The 15132-nt window shown below is 39.6% G+C and overlaps 1 protein-coding gene and 1 long non-coding RNA gene across 8 annotated transcripts in view; one reads left to right on the plus strand and one right to left on the minus strand.

The window, feature by feature from the left end:
• OSBPL8 (oxysterol binding protein like 8) overlaps positions 1–15132 on the plus strand; it is a 179235-nt gene that overhangs the window by 120723 nt on the left and 43380 nt on the right. For 3 of the 5 annotated variants that reach the window (XM_039498130.1, XM_039498138.1, XM_039498144.1), the window contains 3 exons: positions 4384–4454; positions 12826–12906; positions 14969–15070. In XM_039498130.1, the coding sequence (XP_039354064.1) occupies positions 4384–4454; positions 12826–12906; positions 14969–15070 (254 nt within the window). Of the gene's footprint in view, positions 1–4383; positions 4455–9736; positions 9862–10148; positions 10319–12204; positions 12306–12825; positions 12907–14968; positions 15071–15132 lie in introns of those variants that run through there. The other 2 variants (XM_039498151.1, XM_039498158.1) reach the window with 2 other exon arrangements.
• LOC120380415 overlaps positions 1–15132 on the minus strand; it is a 31846-nt gene that overhangs the window by 5883 nt on the left and 10831 nt on the right. The window contains exons 4-5 of one of the 3 annotated variants that reach the window (XR_005587765.1): positions 14365–14443; positions 1055–1112 (exon numbers count right to left, since the gene is read on the minus strand). This is a non-coding gene — a long non-coding RNA (uncharacterized LOC120380415). Of the gene's footprint in view, positions 1–1054; positions 1113–14143; positions 14444–15132 lie in introns of those variants that run through there. The other 2 variants (XR_005587766.1, XR_005587763.1) reach the window with 2 other exon arrangements.

Here is a 15132-nt window from a genome sequence, read left to right on the forward strand (position 1 = left end):
TTTCTCCATTAACTTTTGTACTTTAACATCCAGAAATGTCAAAACTTAGACTAAGGTGAGTGAGGTAATATCTTTTATTGGATCAACTTCTGTTGGTGTGAGAGACAAGCTTTTGAGCCCAGACCTGAAGAAGAGCTCTGTGTGAGCTCGAAAGCATGTCTTTCTCATCAACAGAAGTTGGTCCAATAAAAGGTATTACTTCACCCCCCTGTGTCTCTAATATCCAGAGACCACTATGGCTACAGCACTGTATAAAACTTAGATTAGTCTCTTATTCTGTGTGTATTGGATAGAAATATGTACTTGTCTAAATCATTGCTTTAATTTATTTTGGTTGCCTTACATTTTCAGAGAGCTGGGTTCCTTAAATTTTAAATTATGTGCCTTCACAGTCCATATCAAATATGTAATTCTTTTTTTTTTTTTTTTTTTTTTTTTTAAGGCCAGAAGGAACAGTTATCAGGAGTGGCAGAACAGAAGCTCCCTTAAAGTGTAGGGGGCGACTTGCGCCAGAACAGTGGCCCCCGCCCCTGTGCCACCTCTTCTTCCCCCCCCCCCCCCCATTGTTTGCCCTTATGGCATAGCCCTCCCACTTCTAAAAGTGATGGGGCCATGGCCCTGCCTCCTCCCATTCTGGCTCTCTGACCATTATGATCTAGTCTGAGCTCCTGCACTATAGACCATAGAATTTCACCTAGTCATTTCTGTATTGAACCTAATGATTTCTGATTGGGCTAGAGCATATTGTCTCAGAATGACATCCAATTTTGATTTAAAGACTTACAGTATCTGAAAATCCACCATTTTGATTGGTAGATTGTTCCAGTGATTAATCCCTCACTGTTTAAAAATGTGCACCGTATTTCCAGTTTCAACAAACTTCAGTTTGTTTAGCTTAAACTTCCAGTCATTCTATCTTGCTATGCCCTCATATTTTAAATTAAAGAGCCCTTTATTACAATTTTCTCTCAGTGTAGGGACTTACACACTGTGATCAACCTTCCATTTAACTATTGCTGTCACTTGGGCGCTGCACTCCTTGATCTAGTGGACGGGACGACTTGTAAATGAAGGGGTTTAATAGCCTTCTGTGAGCCACTCAAGAGGAAGATCTACAAGGAATACAATTATCTGTGCACAGAGAGTATTTAGAATGTGATGTCCTTTTAAATTAGTACCCAAAAGGAATAAACTTATTTTTAATATACAGAAATGTGACGCCCTCAAAGTTCGTTTACAAAAATGTGAATTTATGTTTTTGGCTGCCAAATCAGAACAGAGAAAACTATAGCAGTTCTTGCATAACCTGGAAATTCCTTATATGAAATTATTTAGGACAGTGATTCTCAAACTTTTTTTTTCGCGGACCTCTTGAAAATTGCTGAGGGTCTTGACGGACCACTTAATGTTCTTTCCAAATGTTGTTTGTACCATTAGCTTCCAATTGTAAAGTGCTTTGGATAAAAGCGCTATATAAAAAAACCCTTTTATAATTGTTTTTTCATTCTACAAATAAAAGCACACAACTCATATTTTAATATCGGTGGTCTTACCTTTCTAATGTGATGGATGTGCCCTCTCTCCCTTGCTGCAGCAGCCCCTGAGCTGGGGCTGGGAAGGAGTGGGGTCTCTCCCCGGCAGCCCCTGAGCTGGGGCTGGGGAAAGTCGCCTCTTTCTTTGGCTGCTGCAGCCTTGCATGTCCAAAATTCCCTCCATCCCCTCTTCTCACCCCACTTCCCCCACCCTCCTACCCCCTGTTACCCCCAGGCCACCACCTCGCCTTACATGTGTGTCTTGTCCAGGGTCCTAATTAGTGGAGCCATGCCTGCATGGCTCCATTAATTAGGTGAGTGGCCCTTCATTATGTTGTGTGTGGCTGCCCAGGCATGCACCTTAGAAGGAACTATCCGTGGAGCACCTGAATGGAGCTCACGGACCACTGGTGGTACACAGACCACAGTTTGAGAACCACTGATTTAGGGTTTCTCGTCAAGTTAGTTCTCATTTGAGGTTACTTTTTGTCATGACTCCAGCATCATGAGGAAATTTCTAGAAATGGATATTTGTGCCAGATCAGGTCATTAAATGGTATCTGATATCTTCTAGGCATCATAAGCCCTGGAAGGGTGCAGATGCTGGCCCAGAGATGGGGCCTGGAAAATACTGGTTTCTGTTCAAACCAAAAAAAAAAAAATTGTCCAACTTTACAGTGTGTGGGGGGGAGGGGGAGAATCTTCTTTTAGAGTATGTATTGGGGGAGCAGAGGAGGAATGAGCAACCCATCTTCTTGAGGGAGGCAATCTATTTTTTCCACAGGACCTTCCTACGTACCAATGTCTCCACAATTCCTATTTCTTACGGCAGTCCTTCAACCTGCAGGAGAGGTATAGCCCATGGAGTCATTACTACCCATGCAACATTTTTGTCTGGTAAACTAGCTTTCTTGTGGCCCAAGACTTTATGGTATATTTGCAGTCAAAATGGTGCAAGGCTTTTCATCTGGCTGGGTCTGTTCTGAGGCATGTTCTTCTTTCTGAGGTGACCTTTAAATTATCTGTGGTGTACCTAGATGGCATAGTAACAGGTATATTTTGATATACTGAAATATATGCATCAGGATTTTTTTATTCTTGTACTGGAAAAACTATTCCAACAAAATGGAGCACTGGTATTATCTGTTCCAGCATCTTATCACATGCATGGTATTGACTTCTTCCACTTTATACTTAGTACACTTCACTTTTACAGCATGAAATGTTCTATCAAGTTGTAGGTTGACAGCTTTGACGCTGATAAAAGCCCAGTGTTATTGCATAACTTACACATATGAAATATTGTAGATACAGAGGAGTGTCAACTTTTGTTTCAATTGTTTTAAAGTTAATATTGTATATATCACATATACCATGTTGGACTCAATGTAAGCACATGTTAAGATGTGAAGCAATCTTTAATCTGGAGAAGAACTATAAAAGGGCAGTTCCATCTATGTTGTGTGTGCACTTTCACATATATTAAACATGTCAATTTACTGCTTATGTACAGTAGTTTGAAATATTTTAATGACCATGGCAAGGGAATTTGTTGTTTTTTGTTTTCCTCCTTTAATTTATATCTGAGAGACCAAATTGCTAATAAATTCCAACCAAGTATGGGCGGTGACACAATCTCACTATTTGGAATCTTCATTAGCATAAATCCTGGAAGGGTGCAGGTGCTGGCCTAGAGATGGGCTTTGGAAAATACTGGTTTCTGTTCAAATGAAAAAGAAAAATTGTTCAACTTTGCAGTAGGAGGGAAGCTGCTTTTAAGGATTTGCATTTGTCCTACTGTTTGCTATAATCATTAGTACAGGTATATCATGCATTACAGGTGTTCATTTGGTAGTGAAAACTGTGACGTTGCATATCATTTTAATTGTAACACTTTATTCTGAAAAATTCACCTTTTTTCAGTTAAGCTTTCCGAGCTTCCATCTTCCTAAAAGTTAATTTAAAAAAAAAAATGGAGCAAAATATCATTGGCCAGCTTTGAGTCAAGTTTTCTTGTTTGCTTGTTTGTTTTTTTTCTATTTAAAAACAAACAAACAAAACCAACATTTTTTTCCAGTGCCAGGAAGTATCTGGAACTTGTAATTGCATGTTTTGTTTTTTTAAAAAGCAACGAACAGTGAGGAGTGTCTATTTAGTTTGAAAAAAGTCGGTTCTGATTTAATATTTTTGCCTGTTTAAAACATTGTGTACTCCACATGCACAATATAAAACTTTGTGGAGTGTAGAGGTGCACTTTTGGGGCAATATTTGTGGTATATGTGTGAGCAGCTCAGAATCTCAACACTTATAAGTCTGGAATGGCAGTTGGGAAAATTGTATATAAACCTCTACCTCGATATAACGCTGTCCTCGGGAGCCAAAAAATCTTACTGTGTTATAGGTGAAACCACGTTATATTGAACTTGCTTTGATCCACCGGAGCGCGCAGCCCCGCCCCCCCTGAGCGCTGCTTTACCGCGTTATATCCAAATTCATGTTATATTGGGTCGCATTATATTGAGGTAGAGGTGTAATGTGAAATTTAAAATATGAATAAATACACAGAATAATATATTTTCAGTGAGGAAACTAATTTTGTTAGAAACTCAGAAGTAGCTGTACAGCAAATGATATGTTGAAACCTCAGGATGTATTTTTACTAAACAATGTTATTTAATCACATTTTATAAGGGCAGTGTGTTTATTTTTTAAATTTATTTGAATCATTCTGGATGATGACCAGACAAGTGAAAATTGCTAATTTGTTTTACTTTTCAAGAACCAGATCATTCATTTGAAAACACTACATTTTATTTTATCGTATTGAAACAATGTCATCTTCTCTTTTAAGGTTTTGATAGAGGGAAAGATGATGTGTCACAAAGTAAAGAAGATTCAGCACATTCAATGTCAAAAAGCAAGGTAAGCACAGCCAGCTTTCCAAAAGCTGGTTTTGAAATATGCAATTACACAGTGGAGTTGTTCCATGCACTGGGTTTAAATGCAAGTGTATTTAGCCACAGTGATTGTTAATCTGGTGGATTGCTGTAAAGACATCTACTTTATTAGGGTGACTTTAAACATAAACCTACAGTGCAAACTCAAGAAATTGAGTTATATTTTCTCATGTCTTCTTGTTTAAAATCTCATTTAGAAGATGGCATCTCTTAACTTAAATCCACTGTACTTTTGGGCAGCACTAGTCTTGATATAGAATGTGAACTTCCAGCCTTTTGACCTGTAGGTGAGAGTGCCATTGATTGAGTCATAATATCTCCTAATTGGACAAGTTGAGGGTTGTGAAAGAATCTTCAATGGGAAAAGGTGTGTTTTCCAACAATCATTCTATTTATATGTAGTTTGTGTTTTGAGATACGAAAGTATTTTTAATTTAATGTTGCTGTTTAAGAGCATGAAGTAGTCATTCATGAGTTCAATATGAACTCCCATTCCTGTTAAGCAATGAGGGCCTCCTAGGAGGTGCAAAGTGCCATCATCTCCCATGGCAGTCAGTCTACTGATCTTTAGTATAAGAAACTATGGTCACTGGTTTCTTTACATTCATTTTAAAACTAGAGCTGGTAGTTAATTTTTTGACTAACCATCTTTCATTAGAAAATGCCAATTTGTTGAAGTTGAAACTGTTCTCTGGAGATACTCAGGTTTGATTAATTTTGTATTTCAAAAGAAGTGTCAAAATTATCAAAACTTCTTGTAATTTTCTGCGCAAAACAAAAAACAAAAACCAGAGCCCAAGCTCCAGCCTGAGTTTATAACATCATAGTATCATTTACACAGCTACTTTTAGTGTGCAAACCCCACTTCCGTACATCTGTAGACCTGGTCTGGGAGACTCAAACCCCTTAGCTTAGATCCATTTGTACTTAGAGCCTAATGAGTTATTCATATAAAGGTTTTCCGGAACTTGCCTCGATATTGTAAGATGTGGTATTTTTACATCAGACATTTTCTAAGAGTTTTAAAAAATTCACAGATTCTGGCCTAGGACATCTTAAATGTGGAAGGTGAATGTACTACTAACTACAGAGAACACACTATTGCCATCTTCCCTTTGTTTTTTTGCCTCACAAGTTGTCAAGGCTAAATCCCCACTCTGGCACTTTGAGTGCAGAAGGTGGAGGCCTGCAAGGATTCTAAAAATTAATACTTGCCACTTCAGGCTTGTATTAAACGTCCAAGGTTACAGCTTTTTTCTGACCTTAGTTTGATAAACACTGCCACCACCCAAAAGCGTGCAAAAACAAAACAAAAATAAAAAAAAACCCTTGGCCCCAGGAAGGGGATTCCTCCATGTGGGGTACCCTAAGGCCCTTTCACCCCTCCTCCGGGGAAGAGCTGAGGAAAAAAAACCACAAAGGAAATTAGCTGTAACCACCAGCTAATCAAACAGCATATGCACAAACCTCTTAGGACACCAAAAAGCCAGTCCTGTTCTTAAAAAAGGTAAATGTTATTAAAAACAGAAAGGAAGAAAATACATCTGGAACTTAGGCTTTTGCTAGATTTTTAAAAGAGCAATTCCAAAAATTAAGCACCCAAACTAACCGCCTTGGAGGTTCAGCTTAACGGTCACAAGCAAACAAAAGCATCAGGTTAGCACAGAGGAGACCCACAAGCCAAAATAAGAAATAAACCTGATAACTTAGACATTCCCTATCCAAATTATTTTTTCTAGGTATGGAAGATACTTTTGCATACCTGGTTCAAACCTTACACAGCATTCCTGCTTATAGCATTACTGCTCCGTGTCGCTCCAGCCCAGCAAACAGACCAAGGGAAAGTTTCTTTCCCAGTTTTAGAAAGTTCTAGCCTTCCCATTGGCTCTTTTGGGCAGGTGTCCTCTTCTTCTCCCCCCCCCCCTCTACCTGGGGGACTTTTTAACCCTTTACAGGTAAAGCAAGTAGAGAACAGCTACCAAGAGGGATTTTACAGCTAACTGGCTGGCTGCGTGTCCATCAAAGGGAGCAACCCGCCACCCCTCCCCCCTTCATTACCACACAAATACTTTAAGTTTACAGTCTATGTCTGCAGAAATCTTATATTTGAAAAACCTGAACTTGTAGACACTGGTGTAATATGAGGTAATTTTTATTTGTGATGCTTTGTGACCCCCTAATTTTGCTATTCACATCCATGCTACAACTTCTTGATCAGGTCCTAAGTGTCTAATATGTAGGTCTGCCTTTGGTGACTCTTGTGAATTTGGCAGCACATGAAGTTTTAATGTGGAATAATGGCCATCAGTATCTTTTTAATCAACAGTCTGTAATGTATATCTTTCTGTGTGCTTATAAAAAAGGGAGGGATTTTGTACAACATCTGTATGAATAAGAGTAAAGAACTACTGCAGGGTTTCTCAAACAGGGATCGCCGCTTGTGTAGGGAAAGCCCCTGGCAGGCTGGGCCGGTTTGTTTACCTGCCCCATTGCAGGTCCAGCCAATTGCGGCTCCCACTGGCTGCGGATCGCTGCTCCAGGCCAATGGGAGCTGCTGGTAGCAGCAGCCAGTAAGTCCCTCAACCCACACTGCTTCCAGCAGCTCCCATTGGCCTGGAGCAGAGATCCTCAGCCAGTGGGAGCCGCGATCGGCCAGACCTGCAGACGGGGCAGGTAAACACATCCGCCCGGCCCGCCAGGGGCTTTCCCTACACAAGCGGTGACCCCTGTTAGAGAAACACTGAACTACTATTTGGTCACTGAATTGAAATGATTTGTTTTTATAGATGAGATTTTTCTGACAGTTTTTTCTCAGGGCATCTCTACAAGGACCAAGTGAAAGCTGTTTAGGTACCTTAACTGAATGTTTCTACTCAATGGCAAAAAAACCCCATGTTAACACCGGGTTAAAATACCTTGGTAGTATGTCAACCCCCTGTAGAATGTTGAGTTGAAGGAAAACTCAGACTTCTGAAAACAAGGAAATTCACAGCTAAGATTGCCATGCAACTTCAACTCTGCCCTTTTTTGGTAATGCATGCTGCCAACCCCACAATTGCTGAAATGTAGAAGCTCTTCACCAGCTTTTTTTACTGTCCATTCACTCTTACCCACTGGATTCCATCTAACATTATTAAAGGGAAAATAGGTTGCCCATATTACCTTCTATCTCTTCCTCTGGACCTGGCAGTAGCCAAGGGAATTATTGGGATACACTGTAGGTGCAGTTAGTGTGTTAACTGCATTTTCTGCTTTTCAAAAGTTTGAGTTGTCCTCAACATTCTGCAAGGGACAGCATCCGACCACGCAACCTTTTGACTGCAGTAGCAGTAGCAGTCAAAAAAGCTGATAGTGTTAGGAACCATTAGGAGAGAGAGAGAGAGAGAGAGAGAAGAAGAAGACAGAAAATATCATAATGCCATTATATAGGATGCCCACACCTTGAATACTCCATGCAGTTCTGCTCTCCCCATCTCAGAGATGCATTAGAACTGGAAAACGGCAACACAAATGATTAGGGGTATGGAACAGCTTCCACATAAGGAGAGATTAAAAAGACTGGGACTGTTCAGTTTAGAAAAGAGATGACTAAGGGAGGGATATGACAGAGGTGTATAAAATCATGAATAGTGTGGAGAAAGTGAATAAGGAAGTGTTATTTACTCCTTCACATAATATGAGAACCAGGGTTCACCCAATTAAATTAATAGGCAGCAGGTTTAAAAACAATATACAGAGGTATTTCTTCACACACAATACAGTCCACTTGTGGAATTTGTTGCCAGGGGATGTTGGAAGGCCAAAAGTTTAACTGGGTTCAAAAAATAATTGGATAAGTTAATGGAGGATAGGTCCAGCAATGGCTGTTTTGCCAAGGTAATTGCCCTGTTCTGTGAGTTTTTGATTAACTTATAAAAATTAACTTAGTTATATTAACTGAAGGGTGAGTTCACAGTCATCAGTCTCAACGAGGCCTGTGATTAATCTAATGATTAGTACCTCTCAGTTTACTAGTACAAGGCAGCAGAAGGAAACAAGATTTTTTGGCGGGCCATCTGTAACTTGGGAACCTCTTGGCTGAATTACCTCATATTTCAGTCATTAGCACTACCCCACTTCCTCATGAGGCAGACCAAATTTAAAAGCAATCAAAATAATCATTTTGGATTTTAGAGCACTCACAAGAGTTGAGCTTTAAAGCATATAAACTGGTGGGAATGAAAACCCTTTACCTCAGTGGTTCTCAGATTGTAGGTCAGAACCCCAAAGTGGGTTGTGACCCCATTTTAATGGGCTGGTGTTAGACTTGCCTTGGGGCTGAAGCCAAAGCTAAGGTCCCCCTCCCCTTCCCAGGGCTACCTGGGACTGAAGACGGGGCTTGGGCTCAGGCTTCAGTCCCCCCTCTTTTGTTTTCAAAGGGGGTTGTGGTACAATGAAGTTTGAGAATTGCTGCATAGCTGTTTTTTTTGTACTGGTACATGCATACTGCAAAAACCACACATTTTCTTAAATACTGTTCTCAGTTTGGGTCATCCACTATTTAGTGGGGTTCCATGAACCTGGGGTAGCACCTGACAGATTGTGCCACTGTTTTGACTTGCATCATAGTCATAGTTTGATCCCTAGCTCTGGTGGGGGGGGAGGGAGAAACTTTTTGAAAAATGGCTGTTTTTTCAGGGCTGATCTCTGGAACCCCTGTCTCAAATGACTCCTCCCCCCCCCCCAGGTGCACAGAAATCTTAGATTTCTTTGAAGTAATTGGAGCATGTAGTTTTTAGAGGATTTAGGAAGGTTGACCTTTAAACAGAATTTGTGATACAGCCCTAAGTATCATGCTGCTGTTACCTACTATATTATCTACATCACCCTGATTGAGTGGCTTTATAGCCTATTTACACTGGAAGAAAAGGGCAATTTGTGGGAGAGAATATGACTTGAGTATTTACTCATAGATTATTCTCTGTATGGAGGATACCCTGTATTCTTCATGCAAAAACAAAAGGTTGTTTAAATTGAAAAATTCAATGCACCCTTAACTATGGAGCTGTTATGGAATTTCCATAATCATCTTGCAGGTATTATATTTTTTTTTAAATGCTTTTGCCGTGGTGTAGTATCCTATGGCTACTAATTCCTGTCTCCCAGCCCAACTGTTCTGTAGCTGATGAAAAAGACTTGGAATTCTGTGATGTCATAGTTGAGAAGGCTAGACCATGTCAGCCTTTGTTCAGTCTTTAAGCTCTGACTCTGGATTGCTTCAGATGCAAAACAATACATCATTCAATTCTAGTCCACACTCAGTTTGTACTGGTCAGGGAAAAGGAGAAAATACACTTAGTCGTTATCCAGCTTCTTTATGATCACAACAGCTGGTTGGTCCTGAAGCTTCTGAGCCCTCTTTCTATTCTGTGATTATTATTTTTTAACTGAGATTCTCTAATTTATAATTTAACTAAATTACTGATCTTTGAATATTAATCCAATTTATTTTCTCATCTTTCCATTTCAGGTTCTTACTCTTGTTTTCCATCCGATAATTTCAGTCCTTCTGTCTTTTCCAGTTACTGTCTTATCTAGACCTCTGTACAGCTGCAATAAGGAGACAAAAGATGTTTTCTTTCCCCCATTAACACCTCTGTTTCCACCTTCGGTTTTGCAGTAGCTGTTTGCCTGACTTTTGATAGGAATCAACAGCTCCCTAGACTTCAGGATAAGCTTTCAGAGAGACAATTGGCTGTTCCAGCTACAAAGGCTAAGTGGTAGCCCTTTTGTCTAAGCATGGACTGGACCAGCAGTGATGAAAGTTACTCACCACCCAGTACAAGGAAGGTACAGCATGTACCTCACTAGGAGTTGCAGTTGGCTCTTTTACAATGTTTCCTGTTTAAAATGTTTTCTCCAGTCATTTTTTAGATGTGAATTTAGTGCTTGGGAAAGGTGCTCGGTTGACATCCCTGGAGTTTAAAGTCTTCCATTTATCTACTGAACAAGTTTCCTATAGGCAGTTTCATCACAATGTTTTCCAAACAACTTCAACTCTTGCATGGAGACCAAGTTTTCATAGTTCTGGGATTAATATGCACCAGTGTGGGGTCCCAAACACACATTTACATTTCAGATAGCATTAGATTCCTTTTAACAGGCAATCTGAAAACTTCAAAGTGTTGTTTTGGGTTGTGTTCCATTACGCCTTGCCTTTTGGATTCTCCTGGCTCATCTCTCCTCAAATGCTTGAAACAGTAATTATTTCTTCCCCTTCATCCAATGCAATGAAAGTACTTGAATCCTTATGACTGAATAGACCAAGGATTCACATGTCCGGTTGTGTATTTAGAGTTTAAATCTAAATTTTATTTTGTTCTGAACAAGCTTCTAATATGAAATGAACAGTGCTCCCTTCCCTCTCGTTATTCCAAATGTAGGGAATCTCCGTACTTGCACATTTTAGATTCAGTCATTCCTAAGTGTCTCAGAAACAAACTTTTTGTGAATAAACTTTGTATCGGAATTTTAGACTTGAAAATGGACAGCTGTATTTGAAAGGCTAAATAGAGTAAGAGGTTGCTTTCAGAAAATTGTCCTCTAATTCATATTGGCAGCAAGAAGGCTGTATTGGTACATGGGCATTTTGCTACAAAGCAATTCTTGTCAATCAGGGTTGTTTCAGTGCATAGAGAAATAGATCTCTTTTAAATTTTTTTTTGGGTTGGTAGGAGATAACTACTGAACAGTTCCCAGTGGTGATTCACTGTATTGCAATAGTAATGACAAGTGATAAGTTACAACAGCCCAGCAGATTTCCCTTACAGATGGCTAGTTGCCAGTCTTTGGCTGGATCAGTCAGTATCCTCTTCCAGTTCCCTTTCAGCTAGTGGGCAACAGATAAAAGATTTAAAGATTGTTTCTTTTTAAGACATGACCAAAAAAAAAAAATCATGTTATGATGAGTCAGCACATTGCCCAACCATGAATGAGGACTCAGGTTTTATAATCAACCTTGAGTCCCACTCTCCAGTCTGGTGGCACTTGGGTGCTCTGCTGAGATATCTTGATCTTCTGGAGTTTGTAGGAGAGGGGAAAGCAGTGACTGAACTCTTCTTGAGCAATCATAGTCCATTGACTCATGGAACAGATTTAAGTCTAGTCTAGTCTGAAGAGGTTGCATGAAGAGTTGAGCTCCTCCCAGTTTTAAATTCCTATGGTCCATCTTTCAGCCAAATAGAGCATTTAAAAAAACAACAACAACAACAACAAAACCATTCCACCAGAGATAACTTGTGTCTGCCAATAGGGTAGGGGGTGAGAGGAGATTTAGGGCAACCGGCTTCAACAGTGTTACTGAGTATGCTCAGTCTGTGTGAGCATGCCCAGTAGAAGCCATATAGAAAATGGGCGGGGGGGAGAACATGACCCCTCTTCCCCTGTGCCTTGCTGTTCCCTGCAACAAATTTACTACATGTAGTTGAGCTTCTTCTGGAGGATTCACTTGCAGGCTCTTTCAGTCCTTAAAGTAACTGACAAAAGCAGGGGTCTCAAACTCAATTTACCTTAAGGCCAGTGCCAGTCCTCAAATCCTCCCAGTGAGCCAATAATGTCACTGACGATGGTATTCAGAAAAGAAAATGTTTATATTGTATTTTTTATTTCGAATTTCTTAGAAATCATAAAACCGTCATACAATTCTTTGCCTGCCAGAGAGTTTTTAGTGTTTTCCAGACACCTGGCAGCACTTCAGTTCTGTCAGTTTGTTGATGTTTGGCCTCAATGACTGAGCAGTTGACACTTTCAGGATTGCAGCAAGGTGTGCATCAGATAGGTGTGTTCGGTATTTTGACTTGTTTATATTCATTGTGGAAAAAAGTGCTGCTGCCTCCATGGGTGACTCTGCCGGCAACTAATGATGCTGCTTCCACGGGTGACTCTGCCCGGCAACTAATGATGCTGCCTACATGGCTGACTGTGCTGCGACTAGTGATGCTACTCTGTCCCTCTCCCCCAGCCAACAGGAGCTGGGGGGGGAGGGGGGGGGTTTGCCTGCAGCAGACATTCCTGGCAACATGTCTGCATGTCTCTCTCCTCTGCGGGCCTTAGTGGGGAGGTTCTTGGGCTGCAGATGGCCCGCGGGCCGGGACTTTGAGACCCCCAGACAAAACTATAACTCTGTACATAGTTTTTGAATGAACCAGGTTGTGAGAAATGAAAGGAAATGGTGAAGACCTATAGAAATATCTGTGCACATCACTGATTTTTTTTTTTTGTCTGAGTGAAACATTATCCTAATGTGTCCAGGTATTTATCAGCAATATTTACTTATTTTTTTATTTTGTAAATTTCAGTCTGAATCCAAGCTTTACAATGGCTCTGATAAGGACATCTCCTCTACTTCAAGCAAGCTCACAAAAAAGGAGTCTCTTAAGGTGTGTCACTTTCCAAAATAATTTAACAGCTTGTAATTTGACCTTCCAGTCAGCCCTCAGAAGCTAAATAGGGATAAGACCTCTCAGGTAGAGCCCTGCATGGGACTATTTTTTTTTAATCCAGCTCCCATCCTGCACCGCAATACCCACTCCCTCGTTGTTTTTTGCTTTTTTTTATTCTGTTCTGACCTGCAAAAACCTTGGATCCCACAAGAGAGACAAATTCCTCCATGCTACTAAACAAAATTTTGATTAATATATTGTACACCTCTGCCTCAATATAATGCTGTCCTCGGGAGCCAAAAAATCTTACCGCGTTATAGGTGAAACCACATTATATCGAACTTGCTTTGATCCACCAGAGTGTGCAGCCCTGCCCCCCCCCCACCCCCAGAGCACTGCTTTACAGCGTTGTATCCGAATTTGTGTTATATCGGGTCACGTTATATCGAGGTAGAGGTGTGTATACATAAACAATATTCAGACACAATTTTTACCACTAAAAGAATAAAACAAATATTGCTTAAACCTTGTAAAAAATACTTTAAACTCCTGTCATAATAGACATCAAATCTCTTTCTATCCCTTGCTTAAATTTAAGTATTAAAAGCTTTATTTAAAAAAAAAGAAAAATATGCTCTACGTTGCTGAATTTCTATTTCACAAACTAATGAGAGATTTAGTGTTTTCCTGCAAATTACTGCAGTCTGGTTTTGTTTGTCAATCCAATCCTGCCCGCAACAAAGTACAGTTTACCTGCTCCCACTATTATGGCAGCGGGTCCTTTGGGACCCGTGGGTTCCCAGTCCTACTGCTGTGCTCCACTCTAAGGAATATCTAAGACCATTGCCTTATAATGATGCTAAGGTGACTTTTTGTGTTTCTCTGGTGCAGTCTTTAGGATCACATGTGAAATGGGAAGAGTGCCACTTGTTGAATCACCAACACTGTCTTGTGGTACCTATGTTTTCCTTGTTGGTGTTTCCTCCATATACTGACAAGATCAGACCCTACAAAGTTTAAAATCACTGCCAAAGGTGTTTAGCACAGAATTTTTCAGCTTGGAGATGAAACCAAAAAATCTTTCAAAAAACAAAAAAAAAAGTTTGATTTGAACCCAGAACAAGTTTTTTCCCTAACTTTTCAACAGATTTGTTTTGATTCAACCCAAACATTGTGAACTTGAAAATAATTATTAAATTTTTTTTATTTGTTTTCAGTTTTTGTTTCAATTTGGTTGTGTGGGTATTTCACCCTTTTTTAATATAAATTGGCCAGATTTTGAAATGAAAAGTCAAAACAAAGTAGTCCAAGATAAAACATTTCAAAATGGTCAAAAAGAAACATTTCAACTCTTGAACATTTTTTTTTCCACTGAAACTATTTGCCAAATTTCAAATAGTTTTGGGTCCTGAAAAATGCAATGATGGAAAAAGCAATTCATTGAAGAAACTTTACCCAACTCTTGAGGTGTTATAGCCACAGACCTTAAAGTGGTCGGCCACCGTGAGAGGAAAATGGCATCACTGAATTTCTACTGCAAAAGAAAATAAATAAAAAGTAAATACTTTCATGTCCCTCTTTCATTATTTTTCAAAGTAATGGACATTTAAACATGCATACCTCTCCTAAACCCAAAATCTGCACAATCATGCCAATGTATGAGAACTTGAAATTGACTACTAATTGATTATAAATAAAAGTGAAACTGACTGGTCTACTTGCCTTTCTGATAAGGAGCAATGAAATAAACAATAAAATAGTTAAAAATAAGTGACTTCAGTTATTTAAAAAAACATTTAAGGTGATGTTTGTAACATTTTTTAATTTGACATTAGAAGTGACTTGTCTTGAAACTGAGCAGGGAAAAGTCTTGTTTGTTCAAGACAAACATTCCTCCACATTTTAAAGCTGCTTCTTTGTCTATATTGTTACAGGTTGAGCTTTGCACCTTACAATTTTCCTGAGTTTTTGTTAGTTGCAATCGTTTTTTATTGCTCTGACTTGCTTTTTCCCTGTGATTTAAAATAGTTTTACCATCTTCTATATTTGTTAATTACAGGTTCAAAAGAAAAATTACAGAGAAGAGAAGAAGAGAGCGACAAAAGAATTGCTTAGCACAATCACAGACCCATCAGTTATTGTTATGGCTGACTGGCTGAAGGTCAGAGCTTGAGTGTGAAACCTGAGTTGAAGTAGTAGCAGCTGCCTGGTGTTTACCTACCA

Source organism: Mauremys reevesii, linkage group 1 (assembly GCF_016161935.1).
Source record: "Mauremys reevesii isolate NIE-2019 linkage group 1, ASM1616193v1, whole genome shotgun sequence".
Classification (NCBI taxonomy): Eukaryota; Metazoa; Chordata; order Testudines; family Geoemydidae; genus Mauremys; species Mauremys reevesii.